General features: G+C 35.2%; 1 protein-coding gene across 2 annotated transcripts; it reads right to left on the reverse strand.

Moving 5' to 3' along the window:
• Positions 1–17,782: 17,782 nt before the first annotated feature.
• Positions 17,783–25,089, reverse strand: LOC121186386 (riboflavin transporter 2-like). 2 transcript variants are annotated; one of them, XM_041045095.1, is made up of 4 exons: positions 24,963–25,089; positions 19,937–21,020; positions 19,558–19,681; positions 17,783–18,592 (listed from the first exon to the last, which is right to left on the reverse strand). In XM_041045095.1, the coding sequence occupies exons 2-4, from the start codon at positions 20,971–20,973 to the stop codon at positions 18,380–18,382; spliced, it is 1,374 nt and encodes a 457-aa protein (XP_040901029.1). In that variant the 5' UTR covers positions 20,974–21,020; positions 24,963–25,089; the 3' UTR covers positions 17,783–18,379. The 2 variants fall into 2 exon arrangements, with proteins under 2 accessions (XP_040901029.1, XP_040901028.1); XM_041045094.1 differs by lacking the exon at positions 24,963–25,089 and adding an exon at positions 22,717–22,903.
• Positions 25,090–26,719: the final 1,630 nt, after the last annotated feature.

Below are 26,719 nucleotides of genomic sequence, written 5' to 3' on the forward strand. Positions count from 1 at the left end.
CGAAAAAAACGCCATACTATACTATGACGTTTTTTATGACATTTTGAGGCCGAAAAAAATTGTGACTTTTTTTGCCCGAAAAAAACGCCATACTATACTATGACGTTTTTTATGACATTTTGAGGCCGAAAATTTTTTTGACTTTTTTTGCCCGAAAAAAACGCCATACTATACTATGACGTTTTTTATGACATTTTGAGGCCGAAAAAAATTTTGACTTTTTTTGGCCGATTTTGACGCCATACTATACTATGACGTTTTTTATGACATTTTGAGGCCGAAAAAAATTTTGACTTTTTTTGGCCGATTTTGACGTCATACTATACTATGACGTTTTTTGTGACATTTTGAGGCCGAAAAAAATTTTGACTTTTTTTGTCCGATTTTGACGCCATACTATACTATGACGTTTTTTATGACATTTTCAGGCTGAAAATTTTTTTGACTTTTTTTGCCCGAAAAAAACGCCATACTATACTATGACGTTTTTTATGACATTTTGAGGCCGAAAATTTTTTTGACTTTATTTGCCCGAAAAAAAACGCCATACTATACTATGATGTTTTTTATGACATTTTGAGGCCGAAAAAATTTTTGAGTTTTTTTTGCCGATTTTGACGCCATACTATACTATGACGTTTTTTATGACATTTTGAGGCCGAAAAAAATTTTGACTTTTTTTGTCCGATTTTGACGCCATACTATACTATGACATTTTTTATGACATTTTGAGGCCGAAAAAAATTTTGAGTTTTTTTGGCAGATTTTTACGCCATACTATACTATGACGTTTTTTATGACATTTTGAGGCCGAAAAAAATTTTGACTTTTTTTGCCCGAAAAAAACGCCATACTATACTATGACGTTTTTTATGACATTTTGAGGCCGAACATTTTTTTGACTTTTTTTGCCCGAAAAAAACGCCATACTATACTATGACGTTTTTTATGACATTTTGAGGCCAAAAAAAATTTTGACTTTTTTTTGCCGATTTTGATGCCATACTATACTATGACGTTTTTTATGACATTTTGGGGCTGAAAAAAATTTTGACTTTTTTTGCCCGAAAAAAACGCCATACTATACTATGACGTTTTTTATGACATTTTGAGGCCGAAAAATTTTTTGACTTTTTTGGCCCAAAAAAAAAAACGCCATACTATACTATGACGTTTTTTATGACATTTTGAGGCCGAAAAAATTTTTCACTTTTTTTGCCCGAAAAAAACGCCATACTATACTATGACGTTTTTTATGACATTTTGAGGCCGAAAATTTTTTTGACTTTTTTTGCCCGAAAATAACGCCATACTATACTATGACGTTTTTTATGACATTTTGAGGCCGAAAAAAATTGTGACTTTTTTTGCCCGAAAAAAACGCCATACTATACTATGACGTTTTTTATGACATTTTGAGGCCGAAAATTTTTTTGACTTTTTTTGCCCGAAAAAAACGCCATACTATACTATGACGTTTTTTATGACATTTTGAGGCCGAAAAAAATTTTGACTTTTTTTGGCCGATTTTGACGCCATACTATACTATGACGTTTTTTATGACATTTTGAGGCCGAAAAAAATTTTGACTTTTTTTGGCCGATTTTGACGCCATACTATACTATGACGTTTTTTATGACATTTTGAGGCCGAAAAAATTTTTCACTTTTTTTGCCCGAAAAAAACGCCATACTATACTATGACGTTTTTTATGACAATTTGAGGCCGAAAAAAATTTTGACTTTTTTTGCCCGAAAAAAACGCCATACTATACTATGACGTTTTTTATGACATTTTGAGGCCGAAAATTTTTTTGACTTTTTTTGCCCGAAAAAAACGCCATACTATACTATGACATTTTTTATGACATTTTGAGGCCAAAAAAAATTTTGACTTTTTTTGGCCGATTTTGACGCCATACTATACTATGACGTTTTTTATGACATTTTGAGGCCGAAAAAATTTTTGACTTTTTTTGGCCGATTTTGACGTCATACTATACTATGACGTTTTTTATGACATTTTGAGGCCGAAAAATTTTTTGACTTTTTTTGCCCGAAAATAACGCCATACTATACTATGACGTTTTTTATGACATTTTGAGGCCGAAAAAAATTTTGACTTTTTTTGCCCGAAAAAAACGCCATACTATACTATGACGTTTTTTATGACATTTTGAGGCCGAAAAATTTTTTGACTTTTTTTGCCCGAAAAAAAACGCCATACTATACTATGACGTTTTTTATGACATTTTGAGGTCTAAAAAAATTTTGACTTTTTTTGCCCGAAAAAAAACGCCATACTATACTATGACGTTTTTTATGACATTTTGAGGCCGAAAAAAATTGTGACTTTTTTTGTCCGAAAAAAACGCCATACTATACTATGACGTTTTTTATGACATTTTGAGGCCGAAAAAAATTTTGACTTTTTTTGGCAGATTTTGACGCCATACTATGCTATGATGTTTTTTATGACATTTTGAGGCCGAAAAAAATTTTGACTTTTTTTGCCTGAAAAAAACGCCATACTATACTATGACGTTTTTTATGACATTTTGAGGTCTAAAAAAATTTTGACTTTTTTTGCCCGAAAAAAAACGCCATACTATACTATGACGTTTTTTATGACATTTTGAGGCCGAAAAAAATTTTGACTTTTTTTGTCCGAAAAAAACGCCATACTATACTATGACGTTTTTTATGACATTTTGAGGCCGAAAAAAATTTTGACTTTTTTTGGCAGATTTTGACGCCATACTATGCTATGATGTTTTTTATGACATTTTGAGGCCGAAAAAAATTTTGACTTTTTTTGCCTGAAAAAAACGCCATACTATACTATGACGTTTTTTATGACATTTTGAGGCCGAAAATTTTTTTGACTTTTTTTGCCCGAAAAAAACGCCATACTATGACGTTTTTTATGACATTTTGAGGCCAAAAAAAATTTTGACTTTTTTTGGCCGATTTTGACGCCATACTATACTATGACGTTTTTTATGACATTTTGGGGCCGAAAAAAACGCCATACTATACTATGACGTTTTTTATGACATTTTGAGGCCGAAAAAATTTTTGACTTTTTTTGGCCGATTTTGACGTCATACTATACTATGACATTTTTTATGACATTTTGAGGCCGAAAAATTTTTTGACTTTTTTTGCCCGAAAAAAACGCCATACTATACTATGACGTTTTTTATGACATTTTGAGGCCGAAAAAATTTTTGACTTTTTTTGCCCGAAAAAAACGCCATACTATACTATGACGTTTTTTATGACATTTTGAGGCCGAACATTTTTTTGACTTTTTTTGCCCGAAAAAAACGCCATACTATACTATGACGTTTTTTATGACATTTTGAGGCCGAAAAAAATTTTGACTTTTTTTGGCCGATTTTGACGTCATACTATACTATGACGTTTTTTATGACATTTTGAGGCCGAAAAGAATCTTGACTTTTTTTGCCCGAAAAAAACGCCATACTATACTATGACGTTTTTTATGACATTTTGAGGCCGAAAAAAATTTTGAGTTTTTTTGTCCGATTTTGACGCCATACTATACTATGACGTTTTTTATGACATTTTGAGGCCGAAAAATTTTTCACTTTTTTTGCCCGAAAAAAACGCCATACTATACTATGACGTTTTTTATGACAATTTGAGGCCGAAAAAAATTTTGACTTTTTTTGCCCGAAAAAAACGCCATACTATACTATGACGTTTTTTATGACATTTTGAGGCCAAAAAAAATTTTGACTTTTTTTGGCCGATTTTGACGCCATACTATACTATGACGTTTTTTATGACATTTTGAGGCCGAAAATTTTTTTGACTTTTTTTGTCCGATTTTGACGCCATACTATACTATGACGTTTTTTATGACATTTTCAGGCTGAAAATTTTTTTGACTTTTTTTGCCCGAAAAAAACGCCATACTATACTATGACGTTTTTTATGACATTTTGAGGCCGAAAATTTCTTTGACTTTTTTTGCCCGAAAAAAAACGGCATACTATACTATGATGTTTTTTATGACATTTTGAGGCCGAAAAAATTTTTGAGTTTTTTTTGCCGATTTTGACGCCATACTATACTATGACGTTTTTTATGACATTTTGAGGCCGAAAAAAATTTTGACTTTTTTTGGCCGATTTTGACGTCATACTATACTATGACATTTTTTATGACATTTTGAGGCCGAAAAATTTTTTGACTTTTTTTGCCCGAAAAAAACGCCATACTATACTATGACGTTTTTTATGACATTTTGAGGCCGAAAAATTTTTTGACTTTTTTTGCCCGAAAAAAAAACGCCATACTATACTATGATGTTTTTTATGACATTTTGAGGCCGAAAAAAATTTTGACTTTTTTTGCCCGAAAAAAACGCCATACTATACTATGACGTTTTTTATGACATTTTGAGGCCGAAAATTTTTTTGACTTTTTTTGCCCGAAAAAAACGCCATACTATACTATGACGTTTTTTATGACATTTTGAGGCCGAAAAAAATTTTGACTTTTTTTGGCCGATTTTGACGTCATACTATACTATGACATTTTTTATGACATTTTGAGGCCGAAAAAAATTTTGACTTTTTTTGCCCGAAAAAAACGCCATACTATGACGTTTTTTATGACATTTTGAGGCCGAAAAAAATTTTGAGTTTTTTTGGCAGATTTTGACGCCATACTATACTATGACGTTTTTTATGACATTTTGAGGCCGAAAAAATGTTTGACTTTTTTTGTCCGATTTTGACGCCATACTATACTATGACGTTTTTTGTGACATTTTGAGGCCGAAAACTTTTTTGAGTTTTTTTGGCCGATTTTGACGGCATACTATACTATGACGTTTTTTATGACATTTTGAGGCCGAAAAAATTTTTGACTTTTTTTGGCCGATTTTGACGCCATACTATACTATGACGTTTTTTATGACATTTTGAGGCCGAAAAATTTTTTGACTTTTTTTGTCCGATTTTGACGCCATACTATACTATGACGTTTTTTATGACATTTTGAGGCCGAAAATTTTTTTGACTTTTTTTGCCCGAAAAAAACGCCATACTATACTATGACGTTTTTTATGACATTTTGAGGTCTAAAAAAATTTTGACTTTTTTTGCCCGAAAAAAAACGCCATACTATACTATGACGTTTTTTATGACATTTTGAGGCCCAAAAAAATTTTGACTTTTTTTGCCTGAAAAAAACGCCATACTATACTATGACGTTTTTTATGACATTTTGAGGCCCAAAAAAATTGTGACTTTTTTTGTCCGAAAAAAACGCCATACTATACTATGACGTTTTTTATGACATTTTGAGGCCGAAAAAAATTTTGACTTTTTTTGGCCGATTTTGACGCCATACTATACTATGACATTTTGAGGCCGAGAAAAATTTTGACTTTTTTTGGCCGATTTTGACGCTATACTATACTATGACACTTTTTATGACATTTTGAGGCCGAAAAAATTTTGACTTTTTTTGGCTGATTTTGACGCCATACTATACTATGACACTTTTTATGACATTTTGAGGCCGAAAAAATTTTTGACTTTTTTTGCCCGAAAAAAACGGCATACTATACTATGACGTTTTTATGACATTTTGAGGCCGAAAAAAATTTTGACTTTTTTTGGCCGATTTTGACGCCATACTATACTATGACGTTTTTTATGACATTGTGAGGCCGAAAAAATTTTTGAGTTTTTTTGCCCGAAAAAAACGCCATACTATACTATGACGTTTTTTATGACATTTTGAGGCCGAAAAAAATTTTGAGTTTTCTTGGCCGATTTTGACGCCATACTATACTATGACGTTTTTTATGACATTTTGAGGCCGAAAACTTTTTTGAGTTTTTTTGGCCGATTTTGACGGCATACTATACTATGACGTTTTTTATGACATTTTGAGGCCGAAAAAAATTTTGACTTTTTTTGGCCGATTTTGACGCCATACTATACTATGACGTTTTTTATGACATTTTGAGGCCGAAAAATTTTTTATCTTTTTTTGCCCGAAAAAAACGCCATACTATACTATGACGTTTTTTATGACATTTTGAGGCCGAAAATTTTTTTGACTTTTTTTGCCCGAAAAAAACGCCATACTATACTATGACGTTTTTTATGACATTTTGAGGCCGAAAAAATTTTTGACTTTTTTTGCCCGAAAAAAACGCCATACTATACTATGACGTTTTTTATGACATTTTGAGGCCGAAAAATTTTTTGAGTTTTTTTGGCCGATTTTGACGCCATACTATACTATGACGTTTTTTATGACATTTTGAGGCCGAAAAAAATTTTGACTTTTTTTGGCAGATTTTGACGCCATACTATACTATGACGTTTTTTATGACATTTTGAGGCCGAAAAAATTTTTGACTTTTTTTGGCCGATTTTGACGCCATACTATACTATGACGTTTTTTATGACATTTTGAGGCCGAAAATTTTTTTGACTTTTTTTGCCCGAAAAAAACGCCATACTATACTATGACGTTTTTTATGACATTTTGAGGCCGAAAAATTTTTTGACTTTTTTTGCCCGAAAAAAACGCCATACTATACTATGACGTTTTTTATGACATTTTGAGGCCGAAAAAAATTTTGACTTTTCTTGCCCGAAAAAAACGCCATACTATACTATGACGTTTTTTATGACATTTTGAGGCCGAAAAAATTTTTCACTTTTTTTGCCCGAAAAAAAACGCCATACTATACTATGACGTTTTTTATGACAATTTGAGGCCGAAAAAAATTTTGACTTTTTTTGCCCGAAAAAAACGCCATACTATACTATGACGTTTTTTATGACATTTTGAGGCCGAAAATTTTTTTGACTTTTTTTGCCCGAAAAAAACGCCATACTATGACGTTTTTTATGACATTTTGAGGCCGAAAAAAATTTTGACTTTTTTTGGCAGATTTTGACGCCATACTATGCTATGATGTTTTTTATGACATTTTGAGGCCGAAAAAAATTTTGACTTTTTTTGCCTGAAAAAAACGCCATACTATACTATGACGTTTTTTATGACATTTTGAGGTCTAAAAAAATTTTGACTTTTTTTGCCCGAAAAAAAACGCCATACTATACTATGACGTTTTTTATGACATTTTGAGGCCGAAAAAAATTTTGACTTTTTTTGTCCGAAAAAAACGCCATACTATACTCTGACGTTTTTTATGACATTTTGAGGCCGAAAAAAATTTTGACTTTTTTTGGCAGATTTTGACGCCATACTATGCTATGATGTTTTTTATGACATTTTGAGGCCGAAAAAAATTTTGACTTTTTTTGCCTGAAAAAAACGCCATACTATACTATGACGTTTTTTATGACATTTTGAGGCCGAAAATTTTTTTGACTTTTTTTGCCCGAAAAAAACGCCATACTATGACGTTTTTTATGACATTTTGAGGCCAAAAAAAATTTTGACTTTTTTTGGCCGATTTTGACGCCATACTATACTATGACGTTTTTTATGACATTTTGGGGCCGAAAAAAACGCCATACTATACTATGACGTTTTTTATGACATTTTGAGGCCGAAAAAATTTTTGACTTTTTTTGGCCGATTTTGACGTCATACTATACTATGACATTTTTTATGACATTTTGAGGCCGAAAAATTTTTTGACTTTTTTTGCCCGAAAAAAACGCCATACTATACTATGACGTTTTTTATGACATTTTGAGGCCGAAAAAATTTTTGACTTTTTTTGCCCGAAAAAAACGCCATACTATACTATGACGTTTTTTATGACATTTTGAGGCCGAACATTTTTTTGACTTTTTTTGCCCGAAAAAAACGCCATACTATACTATGACGTTTTTTATGACATTTTGAGGCCGAAAAAAATTTTGACTTTTTTTGGCCGATTTTGACGTCATACTATACTATGACGTTTTTTATGACATTTTGAGGCCGAAAAGAATCTTGACTTTTTTTGCCCGAAAAAAACGCCATACTATACTATGACGTTTTTTATGACATTTTGAGGCCGAAAAAAATTTTGACTTTTTTTGGCCGATTTTGACGCCATACTATACTATGACGTTTTTTATGACATTTTGAGGCCGAAAAATTTTTCACTTTTTTTGCCCGAAAAAAACGCCATACTATACTATGACGTTTTTTATGACAATTTGAGGCCGAAAAAAATTTTGACTTTTTTTGCCCGAAAAAAACGCCATACTATACTATGACGTTTTTTATGACATTTTGAGGCCAAAAAAAATTTTGACTTTTTTTGTCCGATTTTGACGCCATACTATACTATGACGTTTTTTATGACATTTTCAGGCTGAAAATTTTTTTGACTTTTTTTGCCCGAAAAAAACGCCATACTATACTATGACGTTTTTTATGACATTTTGAGGCCGAAAATTTCTTTGACTTTTTTTGCCCGAAAAAAAACGGCATACTATACTATGATGTTTTTTATGACATTTTGAGGCCGAAAAAATTTTTGAGTTTTTTTTGCCGATTTTGACGCCATACTATACTATGACGTTTTTTATGACATTTTGAGGCCGAAAAAAATTTTGACTTTTTTTGGCCGATTTTGACGTCATACTATACTATGACATTTTTTATGACATTTTGAGGCCGAAAAATTTTTTGACTTTTTTTGCCCGAAAAAAACGCCATACTATACTATGACGTTTTTTATGACATTTTGAGGCCGAAAAATTTTTTGACTTTTTTTGCCCGAAAAAAAACGCCATACTATACTATGATGTTTTTTATGACATTTTGAGGCCGAAAAAATTTTTGAGTTTTTTTTGCCGATTTTGACGCCATACTATACTATGACGTTTTTTATGACATTTTGAGGCCGAAAAAAATTTTGACTTTTTTTGGCCGATTTTGACGTCATACTATACTATGACATTTTTTATGACATTTTGAGGCCGAAAAATTTTTTGACTTTTTTTGCCCGAAAAAAACGCCATACTATACTATGACGTTTTTTATGACATTTTGAGGCCGAAAAAAATTTTGACTTTTTTTGCCCGAAAAAAACGCCATACTATACTATGACGTTTTTTATGACATTTTGAGGCCGAAAATTTTTTTGACTTTTTTTGCCCGAAAAAAACGCCATACTATACTATGACGTTTTTTATGACATTTTGAGGCCGAAAAAAATTTTGACTTTTTTTGGCCGATTTTGACGTCATACTATACTATGACATTTTTTATGACATTTTGAGGCCGAAAAAAATTTTGACTTTTTTTGCCCGAAAAAAACGCCATACTATGACGTTTTTTATGACATTTTGAGGCCGAAAAAAATTTTGAGTTTTTTTGGCAGATTTTGACGCCATACTATACTATGACGTTTTTTATGACATTTTGAGGCCGAAAAAATTTTTGACTTTTTTTGTCCGATTTTGACGCCATACTATACTATGACGTTTTTTGTGACATTTTGAGGCCGAAAACTTTTTTGAGTTTTTTTGGCCGATTTTGACGGCATACTATACTATGACGTTTTTTATGACATTTTGAGGCCGAAAAAATTTTTGACTTTTTTTGGCCGATTTTGACGCCATACTATACTATGACGTTTTTTATGACATTTTGAGGCCGAAAAATTTTTTGACTTTTTTTGTCCGATTTTGACGCCATACTATACTATGACGTTTTTTATGACATTTTGAGGCCGAAAATTTTTTTGACTTTTTTTGCCCGAAAAAAACGCCATACTATACTATGACGTTTTTTATGACATTTTGAGGTCTAAAAAAATTTTGACTTTTTTTGCCCGAAAAAAAACGCCATACTATACTATGACGTTTTTTATGACATTTTGAGGCCCAAAAAAATTTTGACTTTTTTTGCCTGAAAAAAACGCCATACTATACTATGACGTTTTTTATGACATTTTGAGGCCCAAAAAAATTGTGACTTTTTTTGTCCGAAAAAAACGCCATACTATACTATGACGTTTTTTATGACATTTTGAGGCCGAAAAAAATTTTGACTTTTTTTGGCCGATTTTGACGCCATACTATACTATGACATTTTGAGGCCGAGAAAAATTTTGACTTTTTTTGGCCGATTTTGACGCTATACTATACTATGACACTTTTTATGACATTTTGAGGCCGAAAAAATTTTGACTTTTTTTGGCTGATTTTGACGCCATACTATACTATGACACTTTTTATGACATTTTGAGGCCGAAAAAATTTTTGACTTTTTTTGCCCGAAAAAAACGGCATACTATACTATGACGTTTTTATGACATTTTGAGGCCGAAAAAAATTTTGACTTTTTTTGGCCGATTTTGACGCCATACTATACTATGACGTTTTTTATGACATTGTGAGGCCGAAAAAATTTTTGAGTTTTTTTGCCCGAAAAAAACGGCATACTATACTATGACGTTTTTTATGACATTTTGAGGCCGAAAAAAATTTTGAGTTTTCTTGGCCGATTTTGACGCCATACTATACTATGACGTTTTTTATGACATTTTGAGGCCGAGAAAAATTTTGACTTTTTTTGCCCGAAAAAAACGCCATACTATACTATGACGTTTTTTATGACATTTTGAGGCCGAAAAAAATTTTGACTTTTTTTGGCCGATTTTGACGCCATACTATACTATGACGTTTTTTATGATATTTTGAGGCCGAAAAAAATTTTGACTTTTTTTGCCCGAAAAAAACGCCATACTATACTATGACGTTTTTTATGACATTTTGAGGCCGAAAAAATTTTTGAGTTTTCTTGGCCGATTTTGACGCCATACTATACTATGACGTTTTTTATGACATTTTGAGGCCGAGAAAAATTTTGACTTTTTTTGCCCGAAAAAAACGCCATACTATACTATGACGTTTTTTATGACATTTTGAGGCCGAAAAAAATTTTGACTTTTTTTGGCCGATTTTGACGCCATACTATACTATGACGTTTTTTATGACATTTTGAGGCCGAAAAAAATTTTGACTTTTTTTGGCCGATTTTGACGCCATACTATACTATGACATTTTGAGGCCGAAAAAATTTTTGACTCTTTTTGGCCGAAAAAAACGCCATACTATACTATGACGTTTTTTATGACATTTTGAGGCCGAAAACTTTTTTGAGTTTTTTTGGCCGATTTTGACGGCATACTATACTATGACGTTTTTTATGACATTTTGAGGCCGAAAAAAATTTTGACTTTTTTTGGCCGATTTTGACGCCATACTATACTATGACGTTTTTTATGACATTTTGAGGCCGAAAAATTTTTTATCTTTTTTTGCCCGAAAAAAACGCCATACTATACTATGACGTTTTTTATGACATTTTGAGGCCGAAAATTTTTTTGACTTTTTTTGCCCGAAAAAAACGCCATACTATACTATGACGTTTTTTATGACATTTTGAGGCCGAAAAAATTTTTGACTTTTTTTGCCCGAAAAAAACGCCATACTATACTATGACGTTTTTTATGACATTTTGAGGCCGAAAAATTTTTTGAGTTTTTTTGGCCGATTTTGACGCCATACTATACTATGACGTTTTTTATGACATTTTGAGGCCGAAAAAAATTTTGACTTTTTTTGGCCGATTTTGACGCCATACTATACTATGACGTTTTTTATGACATTTTGAGGCCGAAAATTTTTTTGACTTTTTTTGCCCAAAAAAAACGCCATACTATACTATGACGTTTTTTATGACATTTTGAGGCCGAAAAATTTTTTGACTTTTTTTGCCCGAAAAAAACGCCATACTATACTATGACGTTTTTTATGACATTTTGAGGCCGAAAAAAATTTTGACTTTTCTTGCCCGAAAAAAACGCCATACTATACTATGACGTTTTTTATGACATTTTGAGGCCGAAAAAAATTTTGACTTTTTTTGCCCGAAAAAAACGCCATACTATACTATGACGTTTTTTATGACATTTTGAGGCCGAAAAAATTTTTATCTTTTTTTGCCCGAAAAAAACGCCATACTATACTATGACGTTTTTTATGACATTTTGAGGCCGAAAAAATTTTTGACATTTTGAGGCCGAAAAAATTTTGTACTTTTTTTGCCCGAAAAAAACGCCATACTATACTATGACGTTTTTTATGACATTTTGAGGCCGAAAAAATTTTTGAGTTTTTTTGGCCGATTTTGACGCCATACTATACTATGACGTTTTTTATGACATTTTGAGGCCGAAAAAAATTTTGACTTTTTTTGGCCGATTTTGACGCCATACTATACTATGACGTTTTTTATGACATTTTGAGGCCGAAAAAATTTTTATCTTTTTTTGCCCGAAAAAAACGCCATACTATACTATGACGTTTTTTATGACATTTTGAGGCCGAAAAATTTTTTGACTTTTTTTTTCCCGAAAAAAACGCCATACTATACTATGACGTTTTTTATGACATTTTGAGGCCGAAAAAAATTTTGACTTTTTTTGCCCGAAAAAAAACGCCATACTATACTATGACGTTTTTTATGACATTTTGAGGCCGAAATTTTTTTTGACTTTTTTTGCCCGAAAAAAAACGCCATACTATACTATGACGTTTTTTATGACATTTTGAGGCCGAAAAAATTTTTGAGTTTTTTTGGCCGATTTTGACGCCATACTATACTATGACGTTTTTTATGACATTTTGAGGCCGAAAAAAATTTTGACTTTTTTTGCCCGAAAAAAACGCCATACTATACTATGACGTTTTTTATGACATTTTGAGGCCGAAAACTTTTTTGAGTTTTTTTGGCCGATTTTGACGCCATACTATACTATGACGTTTTTTATGACATTTTGAGGCCGAAAAAATTTTTATCTTTTTTTGCCCGAAAAAAACGCCATACTATACTATGACGTTTTTTATGACATTTTGAGGCCGAAAAAATTTTTGACATTTTGAGGCCGAAAAAATTTTTGACTTTTTTTGCCCGAAAAAAACGCCATACTATACTATGACGTTTTTTATGACATTTTGAGGCCGAAAATTTTTTTGACTTTTTTTGCCCGAAAAAAACGCCATACTATACTATGACATTTTTTATGACATTTTGAGGCCGAAAAAAATTTTGACTTTTTTTGCCCGAAAAAAACGCCATACTATACTATGACGTTTTTTATGACATTTTGAGGCCGAAAAATTTTTTGACTTTTTTGGCCCAAAAAAAAAACGCCATACTATACTATGACGTTTTTTATGACATTTTGAGGCCGAAAAAAATTTTGACTTTTTTTGGCCGATTTTGACGCCATACTATACTATGACGTTTTTTATGACATTTTGAGGCCGAAAAAAATTTTGACTTTTTTTGGCCGATTTTGACGCCATACTATACTATGACGTTTTTTATGACATTTTGAGGCCGAAAAAATTTTTGACTTTTTTTGGCAGATTTTGACGCCATACTATACTATGACGTTTTTTATGACATTTTGAGGCCGAAAAAATTTTTGACTTTTTTTGCCCGAAAAAAACGCCATACTATACTATGACGTTTTTTATGACATTTTGAGGCCGAAAAAATTTTTGACTTTTTTTGGCCGATTTTGACGCCATACTATACTATGACGTTTTTTATGACATTTTGAGGCCGAAAAAAATTTTGACTTTTTTTGGCCGATTTTGACGCCATACTATACTATGACGTTTTTTATGACATTTTGAGGCCGAAAAAAAGTTTGACTTTTTTTGGCCGATTTTGACGCCATACTATACTATGACGTTTTTTATGACATTTTGAGGCCGAAAATTTTTTTGACTTTTTTTGCCCAAAAAAAACGCCATACTATACTATGACGTTTTTTATGACATTTTGAGGCCGAAAAATTTTTTGACTTTTTTTGCCCGAAAAAAACGCCATACTATACTATGACGTTTTTTATGACATTTTGAGGCCGAAAAAAATTTTCACTTTTTTTGCCCAAAAAAAACGCCATACAATACTATGACGTTTTTTATGACATTTTGAGGCCGAAAAAAATTTTGACTTTTTTTGCCCGAAAAAAAACGCCATACTATACTATGACGTTTTTTATGACATTTTGAGGCCGAAAAATTTTTTGACTTTTTTTGCCCGAAAAAAACGCCATACTACACTATGACGTTTTTTATGACATTTTGAGGCCGAAAAAAATTTTGACTTTTTTTGCCCGAAAAAAAACGCCATACTACACTATGACGTTTTTTATGACATTTTGAGGCCGAAAAAAATTTTGACTTTTTTTGGCAGATTTTGACGCCATACTATACTATGACGTTTTTTATGACATTTTGAGGCCGAAAAAAATTTTGACTTTTTTTGCCCGAAAAAAACGCCATACTATACTATGACGTTTTTTATGACATTTTGAGGCCGAAAAATTTTTTGACTTTTTTTGCCCGAAAAAAACGCCATACTATACTATGACGTTTTTTATGACATTGTGAGGCCGAAAATTTTTTTGACTTTTTTTGCCCGAAAAAAACGCCATACTATACTATGACGTTTTTTATGACATTTTGAGGCCGAAAAAAATTTTGACTTTTTTTGCCCGAAAAAAACGCCATACTATACTATGACGTTTTTTATGACATTTTGAGGCCGAAAAAAATTTTGACTTTTTTTGCCCGAAAAAAACGCCATACTATACTATGACGTTTTTTATGATATTTTGAGGTAAAAAAAAATGTTGTCTTTTTTTGTCCGATTTTGACGCCTTACTATACTATGACATTTTTTATGACATTTTGAGGTCAAAAAAAATTTTGACTTTTTTTGTCCGACTTTGATGCCCTACTATCCTATGACGTTTTTAATGACATTTTGAGGTCAAAAAATTTTTTGACTTTTTTTGGCCGATTTTGACGCCTTACTATACTATGATTTTTTTCATGATATTTTGAGGTCATACTAAAGTATGACTTTTTTTGGCCGATTTTGACGCCTTACTATAGTATGACATTTTTTATGACATTTTGAGGTCATACTAAAGTATGACTTTTTTGGCCGATTTTGACGCCTTACTATACTATGACGTTTTTTATGACATTTTGAGGTCAAAAAGAATTTTGACTTTTTTTGGCCGATTTTGATGCCTTACTATACTATGACCTTTTTATTAGGGCCCAAGCACAAATTTTGTGCATAGCGCTATTGTAACTGAAGGGATTATTATTACTCTCCTCCTCTTTTATTAAAAGAGAAAAAAAAGAACATAAAAATTATAACTTCAGAAATACAGGTAAAAAAAGACTGCAACATATCTCTGTTCTGCATCACCAATAGAAACACAGTCAAAATAAGAATATAAGTAAAGGACAAATGGTAAAAATGGTAGCACACATTTCTGTTGTGCACGACAAAAAACAATATAAGTATAAAAGGCTGCGCCACAGCTTTCTTTTGCACCAGCTATATAAAACACAGGAAAAATACAAATTTCATCAAAGAAAAAAGAGATTAAAAAGGTTACAACACAGCTCTGTTGTGTATCAGTAATAAACACATAGTAGAAATAAATTATTAAATAAAGATAAAAAGGAAAAAAAGGGTCTTGATGCACACCCGTGTACATCAACAAGCCACAACCATTGTAAAATTGCTTTTAAACACGAGAGCATTCTCAACCTCCATCCACAAACTCTAACCAACACTAAGGTGATTTACAAATAACACACTGTCCATCAAACCAAATTACATGTTTTATCTGCACAGATAATTCATCTTACAATGCAGATCAACATTTTTATTGCCAAATTAAACCCAATCTAACCAAAAACCAACTCACTATACAAATTATACAAAGCTTTAACTATTACCAAATCATCCACATGGCAAAAATGTCTACCTAAACTCACCTTATTGTTGTTTTATTCACACGTTGGCAGAATTCCCAAAACAAAAGGGGGTGTGGCCACAGACATCATTCATCAATCATAAGACACCACTGAACGAAACAACTAGTCCCACTCAACTAAAGTCCCACCTCCCTACATTTAATCATGAAATGTGTATGGTTAAAATAAAAATTATACAATGCTTGGAAAAACAACGTCTAACTTTTAACAACAGGCTCCATTAACCTGCTTCATCAACATCTCTCAAACTGAACACTGTGTGAGTTATCCTCTGACAAACTTCTTGATACTTTTTCTTAACATGTGCAACTTTCTTGTCACCACATTACGCATGTAGTCACATAAACACAACTCACTCAAAGTACAAATGTCCATTAAAGTTAACTTTTTCATGTATATATCCACAAATAACAGGATATATTTAACCAAGGACATCCTGGTATTCTTAACATATGTGGCTGAAAATAAAACCATTGAAATGTCTACACAAACTCTAAACAACACTAAAGTAATTTACAAATAACACTGTCTATTAAACCAAATTACATGTTTGCTCTGTACAGATAATCAGCATGACCTTCACACTCTCAACTCATTTATATGCTCATATGATGATACACTCATAGCGCCCCCTGCTGGGAGGGAGGCATGTCTTTTCTGTTGCTGTATACTGCTGTGCTTCTCTGGGGAGAAGAGCAGGAGAGAGGATAGGACATAGGAGGACTCTTGTGCGTGGATGCACTGGCTGTGACTCCCGCGGCTCGCAAGGAGTGCGAGGGCCTTCCCATCACTGCTTGCAGCTTTAATTATTATTATTATTCCTACTATTAGTCTTACCATCATTAGTTCTTTTATTGTTGTTTGTATTGCTATTAGTCCTAGTACTAATCATTATGTTGTTCTCTCATTACTTTAAATACTGCTGTTTTCATAAAAGCTGCAAGTTCTCTTTCCTCCCTTATTGCCTCCCTCCTCTCTCTCTTTGTCTCTCTCTCCATCTCTCTACCTCTCTCAACCCAACAGGTCGAGGCAGACGACTGCCCACCATAAGCCAGGTTCTATTCAAGGTTTCTACCTGTTAAAAGGGGGTTTTTTCCTTGCCGCCATCACCAAGTGCTTGCTCTTGGGGGAAATGTTGGGCCTCTGTAGATAATTTTATAAAGAGTATGGTTTAAACCTGCTCTATATGGAAAGTTAAGATCAATCAGTGAATTTAACTTTTCATTTCATTAAAAAAAATGGTATTGAAATTGTGTTGTTGGATTGTGAGTACTGACTTGAAAAGAATATGGTGCAATGTTTTTTGAGTTCATACGGTTACAGTCCACCATCTGTATGACAGCACAAAGTCAGTTAACCATGATTCCAAGCCCAATAAGATGCCTTTGTAATCAAAAACATCAGCATTTTTTTTTCTTTTTTTTGGTGTCCCTGTTTATTATTTTTGGTGTCAAGTGACAAATATTCAGTGACTTTAGAAAATATTCAGTCAGATTTGATTGCTAAAAACTACCATTTTCCACAACGACAAAGTAAAATCATATTTCACAAAACTTTTGCATATCCATTAAAAATCAAAACGTGAAATCTCTCATTTACAAAAGCTTATAGAGTCTTTGCTATGGCACACCAGATTATGGTCATGTGCTTCCTGTTTGCTTTTCCTTGAGATGTGTAAGAACTTCATTTTTTTCTGCCTGGGGCAAACTGAATCAATTGGACAGTTTAGAGGTTTAAGGTCCCACAACACAACAGAATACAGTGTTCATGCTGTTTGTGTCTCCCCTTCCTGCCATTTCTATCACTGATGCTGCTCTTGTCCTTTTGCCCAATCCTCTCTCTGCCCTTGGGCATAAAATCTCTTGCCCCTACTGGGTTAGGATAAGGAGAATGTTTAAGGTCTTTTGCAGTATAAAATACTTATTCAAGTAGGAATAAAAACAGATGTTTTATTTGGTATTGTTGAACAATTTCTCCACTCTAGTAACATACACAAAGCAACTTACAGTGTTAAACAACAAGAACCCACAAATCCTTTCCAAGTGTCAAATTAAGGCACATTTTAAAGCCAAAAGTACCACAGGTTCTTAAAAGCAGCATCCATCAATTATACTTTAGCATTATGTTAGCAGTTCAAGTAAAATGGTTTTGACCTCTGAATCGAGAAGGAATTGTAATATGCTCAGCAGTAAAATACTTTCTCATACTTTAGTTGGTCTTGTGCGGTCTGTGACATTCACAATGTAGATGTCATTTCAGCCATGTGTAGCACTCACCCCATAAGTCAATAAATACAAATATCTGTGTAAAGCATGAATTTACAGTCTAACTCTAACAGGAGTATGTCTGTTTGGAAAAAATCATGGAGTGATATAGTAGTAGATAATTACCTGTAACCTCTCAGTTCTGTTGAAACAAGATGGAATATGTAATGCTTGTGACTAGAAAGAGTTCAGTGCTACTAAAGTAAGTGCAATTTGAATTTCGGTTTTCTACAGTAGTTTTTAACTTAAACATATACATAGCCTACATTGGACATCTGGTGTTACAAGCATCCCCTGACTTGAAAAGTCCATAGAGACTGACCAATGGGAACATGGATACAGCGCCAACCATGGAGCCCAACTGCACTACTGCTCCACACCACACAAGGGCGCTGTGGCCCTCATCCCGCAGAATCACCCCAATGATAACCTTCACGTAGGACAGGGACAGGACAAACAGGATCCAGGTGAGCACCTGCAGCACAGAAGAGATGAATATTATGCATTAGAGCAATAATCTCAATTGACATCCAACCCTTGTTGTACAGATGCCTCTAAGTTTGCAGCGTGTCCTGGTTTGATCTCAACATGTTACACAGCTCAGTGGCTTTCAATGCCGTGCCATTAAGAACAGGTTAGAACAGGAAACAAAAGCAGAATCAGTTTTCCCATTAGTTCCTCCTCTGGTTCAAGAGCTACCAGTCAGGGAAATCACCTGCTGAAGCGTTGGGCTGTGGTTATTTGCATTTGTGCTGAAATTTGTTTTAACCATGCTTTTAACAGTTCGGTTTTACTTGTGTGCTGGTATTTGTTTTTACTCTGTTTTACTGTTAAAAACATTGTAACTGTTTAAAAATGTTGTTTAAATGAAGTTAGTATTATTAAGTTATTATTATTTAAGATACAAAAATTCTATTCATAACGTCACAAGCCCAACTGAAGAGAAATGGACATTCAAAACTTCCTGAGATAAAAATCTTACAAAGATTTTCCCCATGTTGCAGCCATTTAAAGCTGCCACTGACATTTTACAGCAGTTTCATTGTCGTATGATGTGTCTGATTTTCGTTATGCTGACTAAATTCATTACTAGCAGATACAGGGTACGACAGTATAATGCAACCCTATACACGAATGCTACACATGAATCGACACCTCTGTGGTTGAAATTTTCCCTGGGGAAAATACATGAGTGTTCAAAAATACTGAACAAACATGTTTTGGCAGTATTGTCTTTATACCAAGTCAGATGGGATTACGTTGACATGCATTAATTTTAAAACCTGCCAATCATAAGCATTCTGAACAGACAGGTGGGTTGAGCCTCATGTACAAGACAGAACATGTGATCAAAAATTAACCTCTATGTATTATGTAGTATATTTCACAATCTAAAGAAAAATAGTTTATGTCTGAATTCATCAGGAGAAAGAGTCTTACAATGACCACAGTTCCAGAAGCACTGTGGACGAGCAGAGGACAGGGACTAAGAGCAGCCATGGCCATGATGTAGGCTCCAAATCCGGTCCCAAACATGGTCAAGAAACCCATGAAGATGAGAGATCTGGAAACAAAGTTGAGTTAAACTGTGAATGTTCTGCTACACACTGCACTACTTAGCTTCATAAAACACACACGTATGAGAGTTTAAATGGATTCAGGACACAACTTTTAAACTGTGACCTCTAAAAACTCTAGTGACCTGTAGGAGATACAATTATGACTGAATCTATTTTAGAATTTAAGAGACTGAAAATGTCTTAGTCCTTATATTAAATGAGCTCTTTTTTAAAGAGGCGGTCCCAATAATTAGTCTTACCTAATCGGCATAAACATGGCGATGAAGCAGGCCACTGGGTTAGCGACAGCTGCCATGGTAGCAGCTAGATGGTAGGCCTTGTTCCCGTAAGGCAGACAGGAGTAGGACTGCACTGAGGGCAACACTGCGTTGGTCAGAGCGTTGACCCAAGCCAGCACCACAAAGATGAATACCACCTCTAGATTGCTGAACGTCCCCCTCCCAAAAGAGCTTCTGGGTTCCTTCCTCACTGCCTCCAAGGGACTGATCATTGGCTTCTGCTCTGGTGTCTGGGCATGCAGAGACAGACCTTGTTCTCTCTTGCCCAAAGAGAGATCCCCACTGAAGTACAGGTCATTCTTCCTCTCCCGAGCCACAGCTGGGTGATGGTTGAGTAAAATGAAGGCTACCAGAGACACGACCATCATAGCACTGAGGAACACAAAGAAGACCTGGGCAGAGAACTTAGCGGGCTGGTAGATGGCTTGCAGCTCTGCACTGCCAACCACAGTGGTATTATCTGCTGTTTTGTTGGCTGGACCAGTCAATGTGGCATTCTGACAGTGGACTACACCAACACCTTGAATCAGAGCCACCAGTGCCGGCACCAGACCACTGAGGCCCTCACCTGCAAAATATGTGGTGAGGTACTGTGGACGCAGCTGCATCATGAAAGGCAGAAAGGTAACAGAGGAGGTGCAGTCTACTACAGAGAGAAGGAAGCTTAATACCAGCAGGGGCACGCTGTGCAAAGAGCCCCCTATTGTCACAGTGTGCCTCCAGAAGAAAGCCAGCAGGAATGTCGCAATGATCCCCAGCCCCACAATGCAATAGATGACCGGCCGCTCATCCAGCGCCCCTGGGCGGAAGCGGTGCATCAGGGTGATGAAGAGAGGACCTATGTTGGCCATCTGGATGAGGACTGTGAGGTATGAGGGCAGGTACCACCCCTCTGGGATCTCTGGTACGATGAGGGGGAGCTCCACCCACATCCCATTGATAGCCACCCAGGAGCCCATACCAAACAGACACGCCAGCACGTGAGTGAAAAGCGACATGATGGCGGCAGGAATGAGGTAAATCAGGAAATGTAGATGTACAATATCTGAAATACAGACACAACAGAAGCCAGCATGGTCAGTGTAATGTAAAAGACAAATGTAGATGGTAAATTAATTTTATTAATATTAGGCCTATATCAATATTAATTGATCATCTAATCATGAGCCTTTCAGTTTCAGTCAGTTGGGGAGGCAGTCCTTCATTGTAACCCACACATTTGTTTTCACACTCCTAAAAGACTGTGGCCATGTGAGGCCCAGACCACCTTTGAATGTAGTCTGACTGATCAGATGTCAAATCCATCCTAAATGTGTCTCGGGTGCGTTCACACCTGTACTTAGAGCTGTCCACTTCGCATCACTCAATTGCATGTTAATACAAAGTCTGATCAGGGCTTTTGTGTGATCTTTCTTAGTATTTAGTAAAAGAAAATGCAAATCAATGTGTCTTTTCTTCCACTACTGTTACTTGAACATTAGGGGTTTGGCACATGGAGATCAACAGGTGGTGGCACTAATTCTTCAGTCAGGCACCTTGAATCCTTACAGAGTAAGGGAGAACAATGCGATTATGATTAATCACTGTCAACGTCATGATTAACAAGCTAAGTCTGTTTCCATTGCACATTGTTGAATTTTTATCAATACACCAACTTTTCCACCTAAGCCAAGAATTATTTTGACCTTGTTTTTTTTTGCTTGTGAAGTATACTCGGGCTGTACTTCAGGCACAGTGGCTGTTTGAGCTAAATGCTAATATCAGCATGTGTACTGATGTTCACTACATCTTAGTTTGGCATGTTAGAATGCTAACATTTGCCAATTAGCACTAAACCTTGCCTCTAGCATGGCTAAAAAGACCTAAAGATATCTTGGTTATGATGTTTGGTATCTGCATAAGAGCAAAAATATGAACAGTTTCTGTAAAGAAGCACTGAGAACAAAAACGTGTGCCCATGTGGCTGGGATTAACCTTCTCCCTGCTCCTAATTCTATCCTCCCATGTGCTCCCTGGTAAGGGATGCCTGACCTTTCACACACTGACACACTGTTCCCATAAAAAGCAGCATGTGGTTGTGACAGAAACAGGTACATTAAAGGGAAATGATTGTGAAGGTTTGAAATAAAACATTATCACTGACCAAAAACATTAAAAACATGGTAAACTATCTTATACAATGCAATACTATACTTCCATACTATACTATCAAATGTGCATGTGTGCTGATGTTTTGTTACTGACACTAGAGAGTTTTTTTCTAACGCCATGCAATAGGACAGTGTCAAAGGAACTTTTCAATGACAAAAAGGTTTTAATAACAATCTTTTTGTGCCAGAGGATGAAATTACTAAAGTCAGAATAACCATAAGCTTACCAAAATAAAAATGAATGAATAAACAACCCAGATTAAAAAAATAAAATATACATGTGTGTCTAATTTTTAAAATTGAAATCAATCATATCAGAAACATCCCGAAACAAGGAAGCAGTACTGAGCGTGTCATGAGGTAAACATGATGAAACTTCCTCATGATTGTTTCTAAATCTCAAATCTAAAACTGAATAATGATTTCTTTTCTTCGCATTACATAGTATGGGAAGCAGATGGACTATAACAGGGAGCAGATGGATTGGTTGATCTTAGCCTTATGTTTCTAGGATGACCCGGCAATCCAATAACCTTTACACCCTTCATACATCAGTTCTGTACTGTAAGGCGTCAGAATATATCATCTTACCTCACACAGCCAGGAAGAGAGTGCTCTCCTTTTTCCGTCTTTCCTTTCAAAAACCTTTCACTGCATTGTGATCACAGCTGTTTTTTTTTCTGTTACATCAGCCCCAAGTATGTGCGTGTGTGTGCATTCCCTCCTCCTTTTCTCCTAGACACGCACAGTATACCCACAGGCTTACATTCTGCTTCCGTGTCCTCTACCTCTATGACACTCAGATCAATTTCTTATTGGAGGACGGTTTCAAAATCAGACAGCCATGTGGTCTCTCCTTCTGTGCCTGGAAGCTCACCAATTGGACAGAGGAGAGCTAAGGGGAGGGTCTCAGAGAGAATAGCTCCTCCTATTCCGGTTTCCTACCCCAACCAGCATGCAACCTTGTGGTATGCCCCTATTTAAACACACAGGCTGCAGAGTGAATGAAAAGAGTGGAGGCAGTTGTAGCTTCACACTGAGTTATTTACTAAATAGTCGAAATATCACACAGGCCTTCCTTTTGTTATCCCCGTTCCTGCCTTAATTTATTATTTATGGCCCGAAGAACTTCTGGTAGATTCTCCCTGCACAAGTAGCATAAACCAGCTTATTGCGTGATTGTGTGCATCTCTAGTTTCACAATCACCTTTGATGTGCTTACAATTACTCAACTCTAAAAACCAGTCTGTCAACTTCAACCACACAGGCACGAGATTGCAGTTCAGATTTCCAGTTTAAATCAGTCAAAAGGGAAACAGTCATAACATATAGTAAGGCTGTTTTAACCATTCTGGATATGCTAAATAAAGGGGTCAGCACTCCACATGTTCACTGACTCACATTGACACAGATTAAGAATTAGTTAAGGTAGAGAGTGTTTGATAGAAAGTGATGATAGAAGTGGCTCTACAAGTCCTGCAGGGCTTCTGGATGCCTCTTCACCTCCTTCATTATACTTTCCCAGCAACCCAGTGAAAAGGCTGTAAAGTACACAAAGGCTGAGTCTGCATTGTTCTGTCCACCATGTGTCATTAGGTCCAAAGACAGAAATGCCAGATCCCCTGTCTGTTTCTGAAGAACCTTTTGCCACCACCATAGGACAAGATCCTTTTATTACCTCAGTCCATAATTGCAAGGAAGGAGAAACCAGACCCCTCCAGAAATCAGGCTCTGCTGTGGTTCCGGCTCCATGGACTCGTCTGACCCCTCCTGCTAAACCTTCTGTTATCACTGCAGCACAGGATAAGCCGACTATTAGACTGGCTGACATGCAGCACAATGTCTGTGTTTTTTAGCCATGGTAGCATTGTTGGTTTTCCGCCAGTCCGGCCACCTCTTGGGTCCAGACTGAAAATCCCCAAAACTGTTGGTTAGTTGCCAAGAAATTGGAGGAGGCATTCATGATTCCCAAATGATGAATCTTCATGACTTTGGTGATCTCCTGGCTTTTCTTCTAGTGCCACCATGAGGTTGACACAATTTGAATTTGAGTAAAAAGAAACTATTGTCCCCCTCTTGGTTATCCTTTATCTTCTTTATGTAGCACCATCATCAGCTCAGAATTTTCCATTTTGAGCAGGTTATTCCTAAGTTTACTGAACTGCATCTTAAGAAGCCAGCAGATCTAGTCTAAAAGGTTCTCATAATGTGAAACAAATCAGCGATAATGTTGTCAAGGTTGCCAACAACAAATGGGAAGATTAGGAGCTGCCTGGACAAGGCTGAGAATGTAGGAACCATGTTACATACCAGATGGCTACAGGGAAACATATGTTAGACATATCACTGTTAGTTGATAAATCGTGACTTGTGTTCATTTCATACTTTTGAAATAATGTTGCCTCATTTCCATCATGCAACTACACAAATCAAAGAAAATCAAATAAATTAAAGTTGTGATAAAACTGCACATGAATGTCAAATCATGTTTTGCTTTTTTGTCTTAGAACATAAGACCGAAGTACAATAGCATCAGAAATATATATTAAAAATTACAGATATACAGATACAAATCTCATAACACTGGGTTAGGTGGGACCACTTGCTAAAGTCAAACTAAATTCTCAAAGACCGTACGGTGGGAAATCTGTCAAAACATTCTTAGGTTGTTAAAATAATTAGGTGCTTTGTTGTGTTGCAAAAATCCTAAACTAGACCATTTTCCAAATTTGTGACACATTTTGTCATAGTAAAATGATGCAACTAAACTGTGAACTGCTTTCAATATTTTAAATCACCTCTATCGATCATTCTAAATTATACAAGATATCACTTACCTGTTTGAGGGAGTAAAAGTGCAGAGTTAGAGTTCTGGTGAGAAGTTGCACAAGTGCTGTGGAAACTGTGCCGAGGGTTGCTCTGCTCACATGCGTAAGAGCACAGTGGCCTTCTGATGCTCCTATCTGTGAAGTATGCATACACATTGAGTTGAGTGCTTTGTACTTTACCAGTCCAGATCGCTGGATTTGTGTCATGTGACTTACTCAGGGCTGAGCCAGGGGTCCAGTTTGGGAACCAAAGTTCTCAGAAGCAGCAGGGGTGGGTGGAGGAAGGGAACAAGAATACAAGGAAGGAAGGAAGAAAGGAGAGAAGAAGGATGGAAGAAGGGGAGCTTAAAAACCTGTTGGGGGAATAGTAGAAGATACAGCAGGAAAAAGACTGAATCTGCCACACAAGTTCTACACAAACACGAAGGTCGTCAACATTTGGGTAAAGTTTGAGTGAGGGCAGCTTAGCCAACCAGAAGATGACTTTGGACAGCTTTCTGTGGTTTCTGAGTGGGTGTTTGGTCGGGGTCAGTCTGGCTTTTGTTCAGCACAAATTCCAGCTCAAATGAATGACCCCTGTTGGGCAGTAACTTCACTGGATGGTATTTCGTTTGAGTGCCCTTGCACCCACGTCTGCACTGAGTGGTACTACATGTTCCCTGCCTGAAGACATAACAACAAAGTTCCTTTTAGGCCTGTGACAGTGTGATGAAGCAAATTACTTTTGATACAGTAAATAACAATGATTTGAACGTTCCTGGATGTGGGATTAAGGGACTGTTTTTTTTTGCTGCCAAATTTTAATTAAATCTCTTTTTGCAAATTCACCTTTGTAATGTTTTAAGTTATATATCAAGTTTAGCAAAGTAACTCAATATACACAGCCTCAATCATAAAATTGAACAGAACCACAAACCTACTGAGAAGTACAACCTGCTAACACATCACCTTTGCAGCTGCTTCAGATTCTCACAGAGTGTCGTATCTGGTCACTTTTGAGAAATGCTACTTACTTGAACATACTATTTACTATCCTAAGTGGCTAATATGTGGCAGTTGTGATGCAAAACTTTTTTTGAGCATGTTCAGCTTATTTTCCACTGGCATACTTGCAGCTGTTATTATTTTTAAAGTATGTGTTTCTGAGTTTGTGGTTTGGCCACAGAAAAAATTTGCTTTGAACAGAATAAACTTGATGATATTGTGAGTGCTGTGTTTTGGCGTACTCTTCATGAATGCATGTGTGAGACTGTAAATGTATAAATGGAGTGAAAGAGAAAAATATATACTTTGTGACAAAGAAGAAAAACCTGAATGAATAAGCGGAGAAACACCAACATTAACTTCAGTCCAATAAGCTATTGCTTGATGTCCCATTCACTTCACCAGTATGACAGATGAATTCAAGCACCTGTTTCCTGTTTCTGTTTCATCTTCTGCCCGATGAATTAGCACAGCTGAGCTATAGAAGCATAAACCACAGCATCACTTTCACAGAGTGTTTACAGTTTGTAGTCGCCCTGGTTATTGTTCACCTCCTGTGAATAAACATGGGAATGTCACTGTTCTGGAAAAATGCTGTACATTCGTTACCCATTTGTATATTATATACACAATGTATATAATGTGCTTAACATTCAGTATACAGTAGATGTGTATTGTCTGACTGTGAGATGCCTCTGTCCAGTCAGAGAAGAATGAGTAAAATACAAAATGTTCCAGGGTGAGAAGATCCAAACCACCAAAGACTTGTTTGCTGTTTACTT

The sequence above is a fragment of the Toxotes jaculatrix genome, chromosome 8 (assembly GCF_017976425.1).
Source record: "Toxotes jaculatrix isolate fToxJac2 chromosome 8, fToxJac2.pri, whole genome shotgun sequence".
NCBI lineage: Eukaryota > Metazoa > Chordata > Actinopteri > Toxotidae > Toxotes > Toxotes jaculatrix.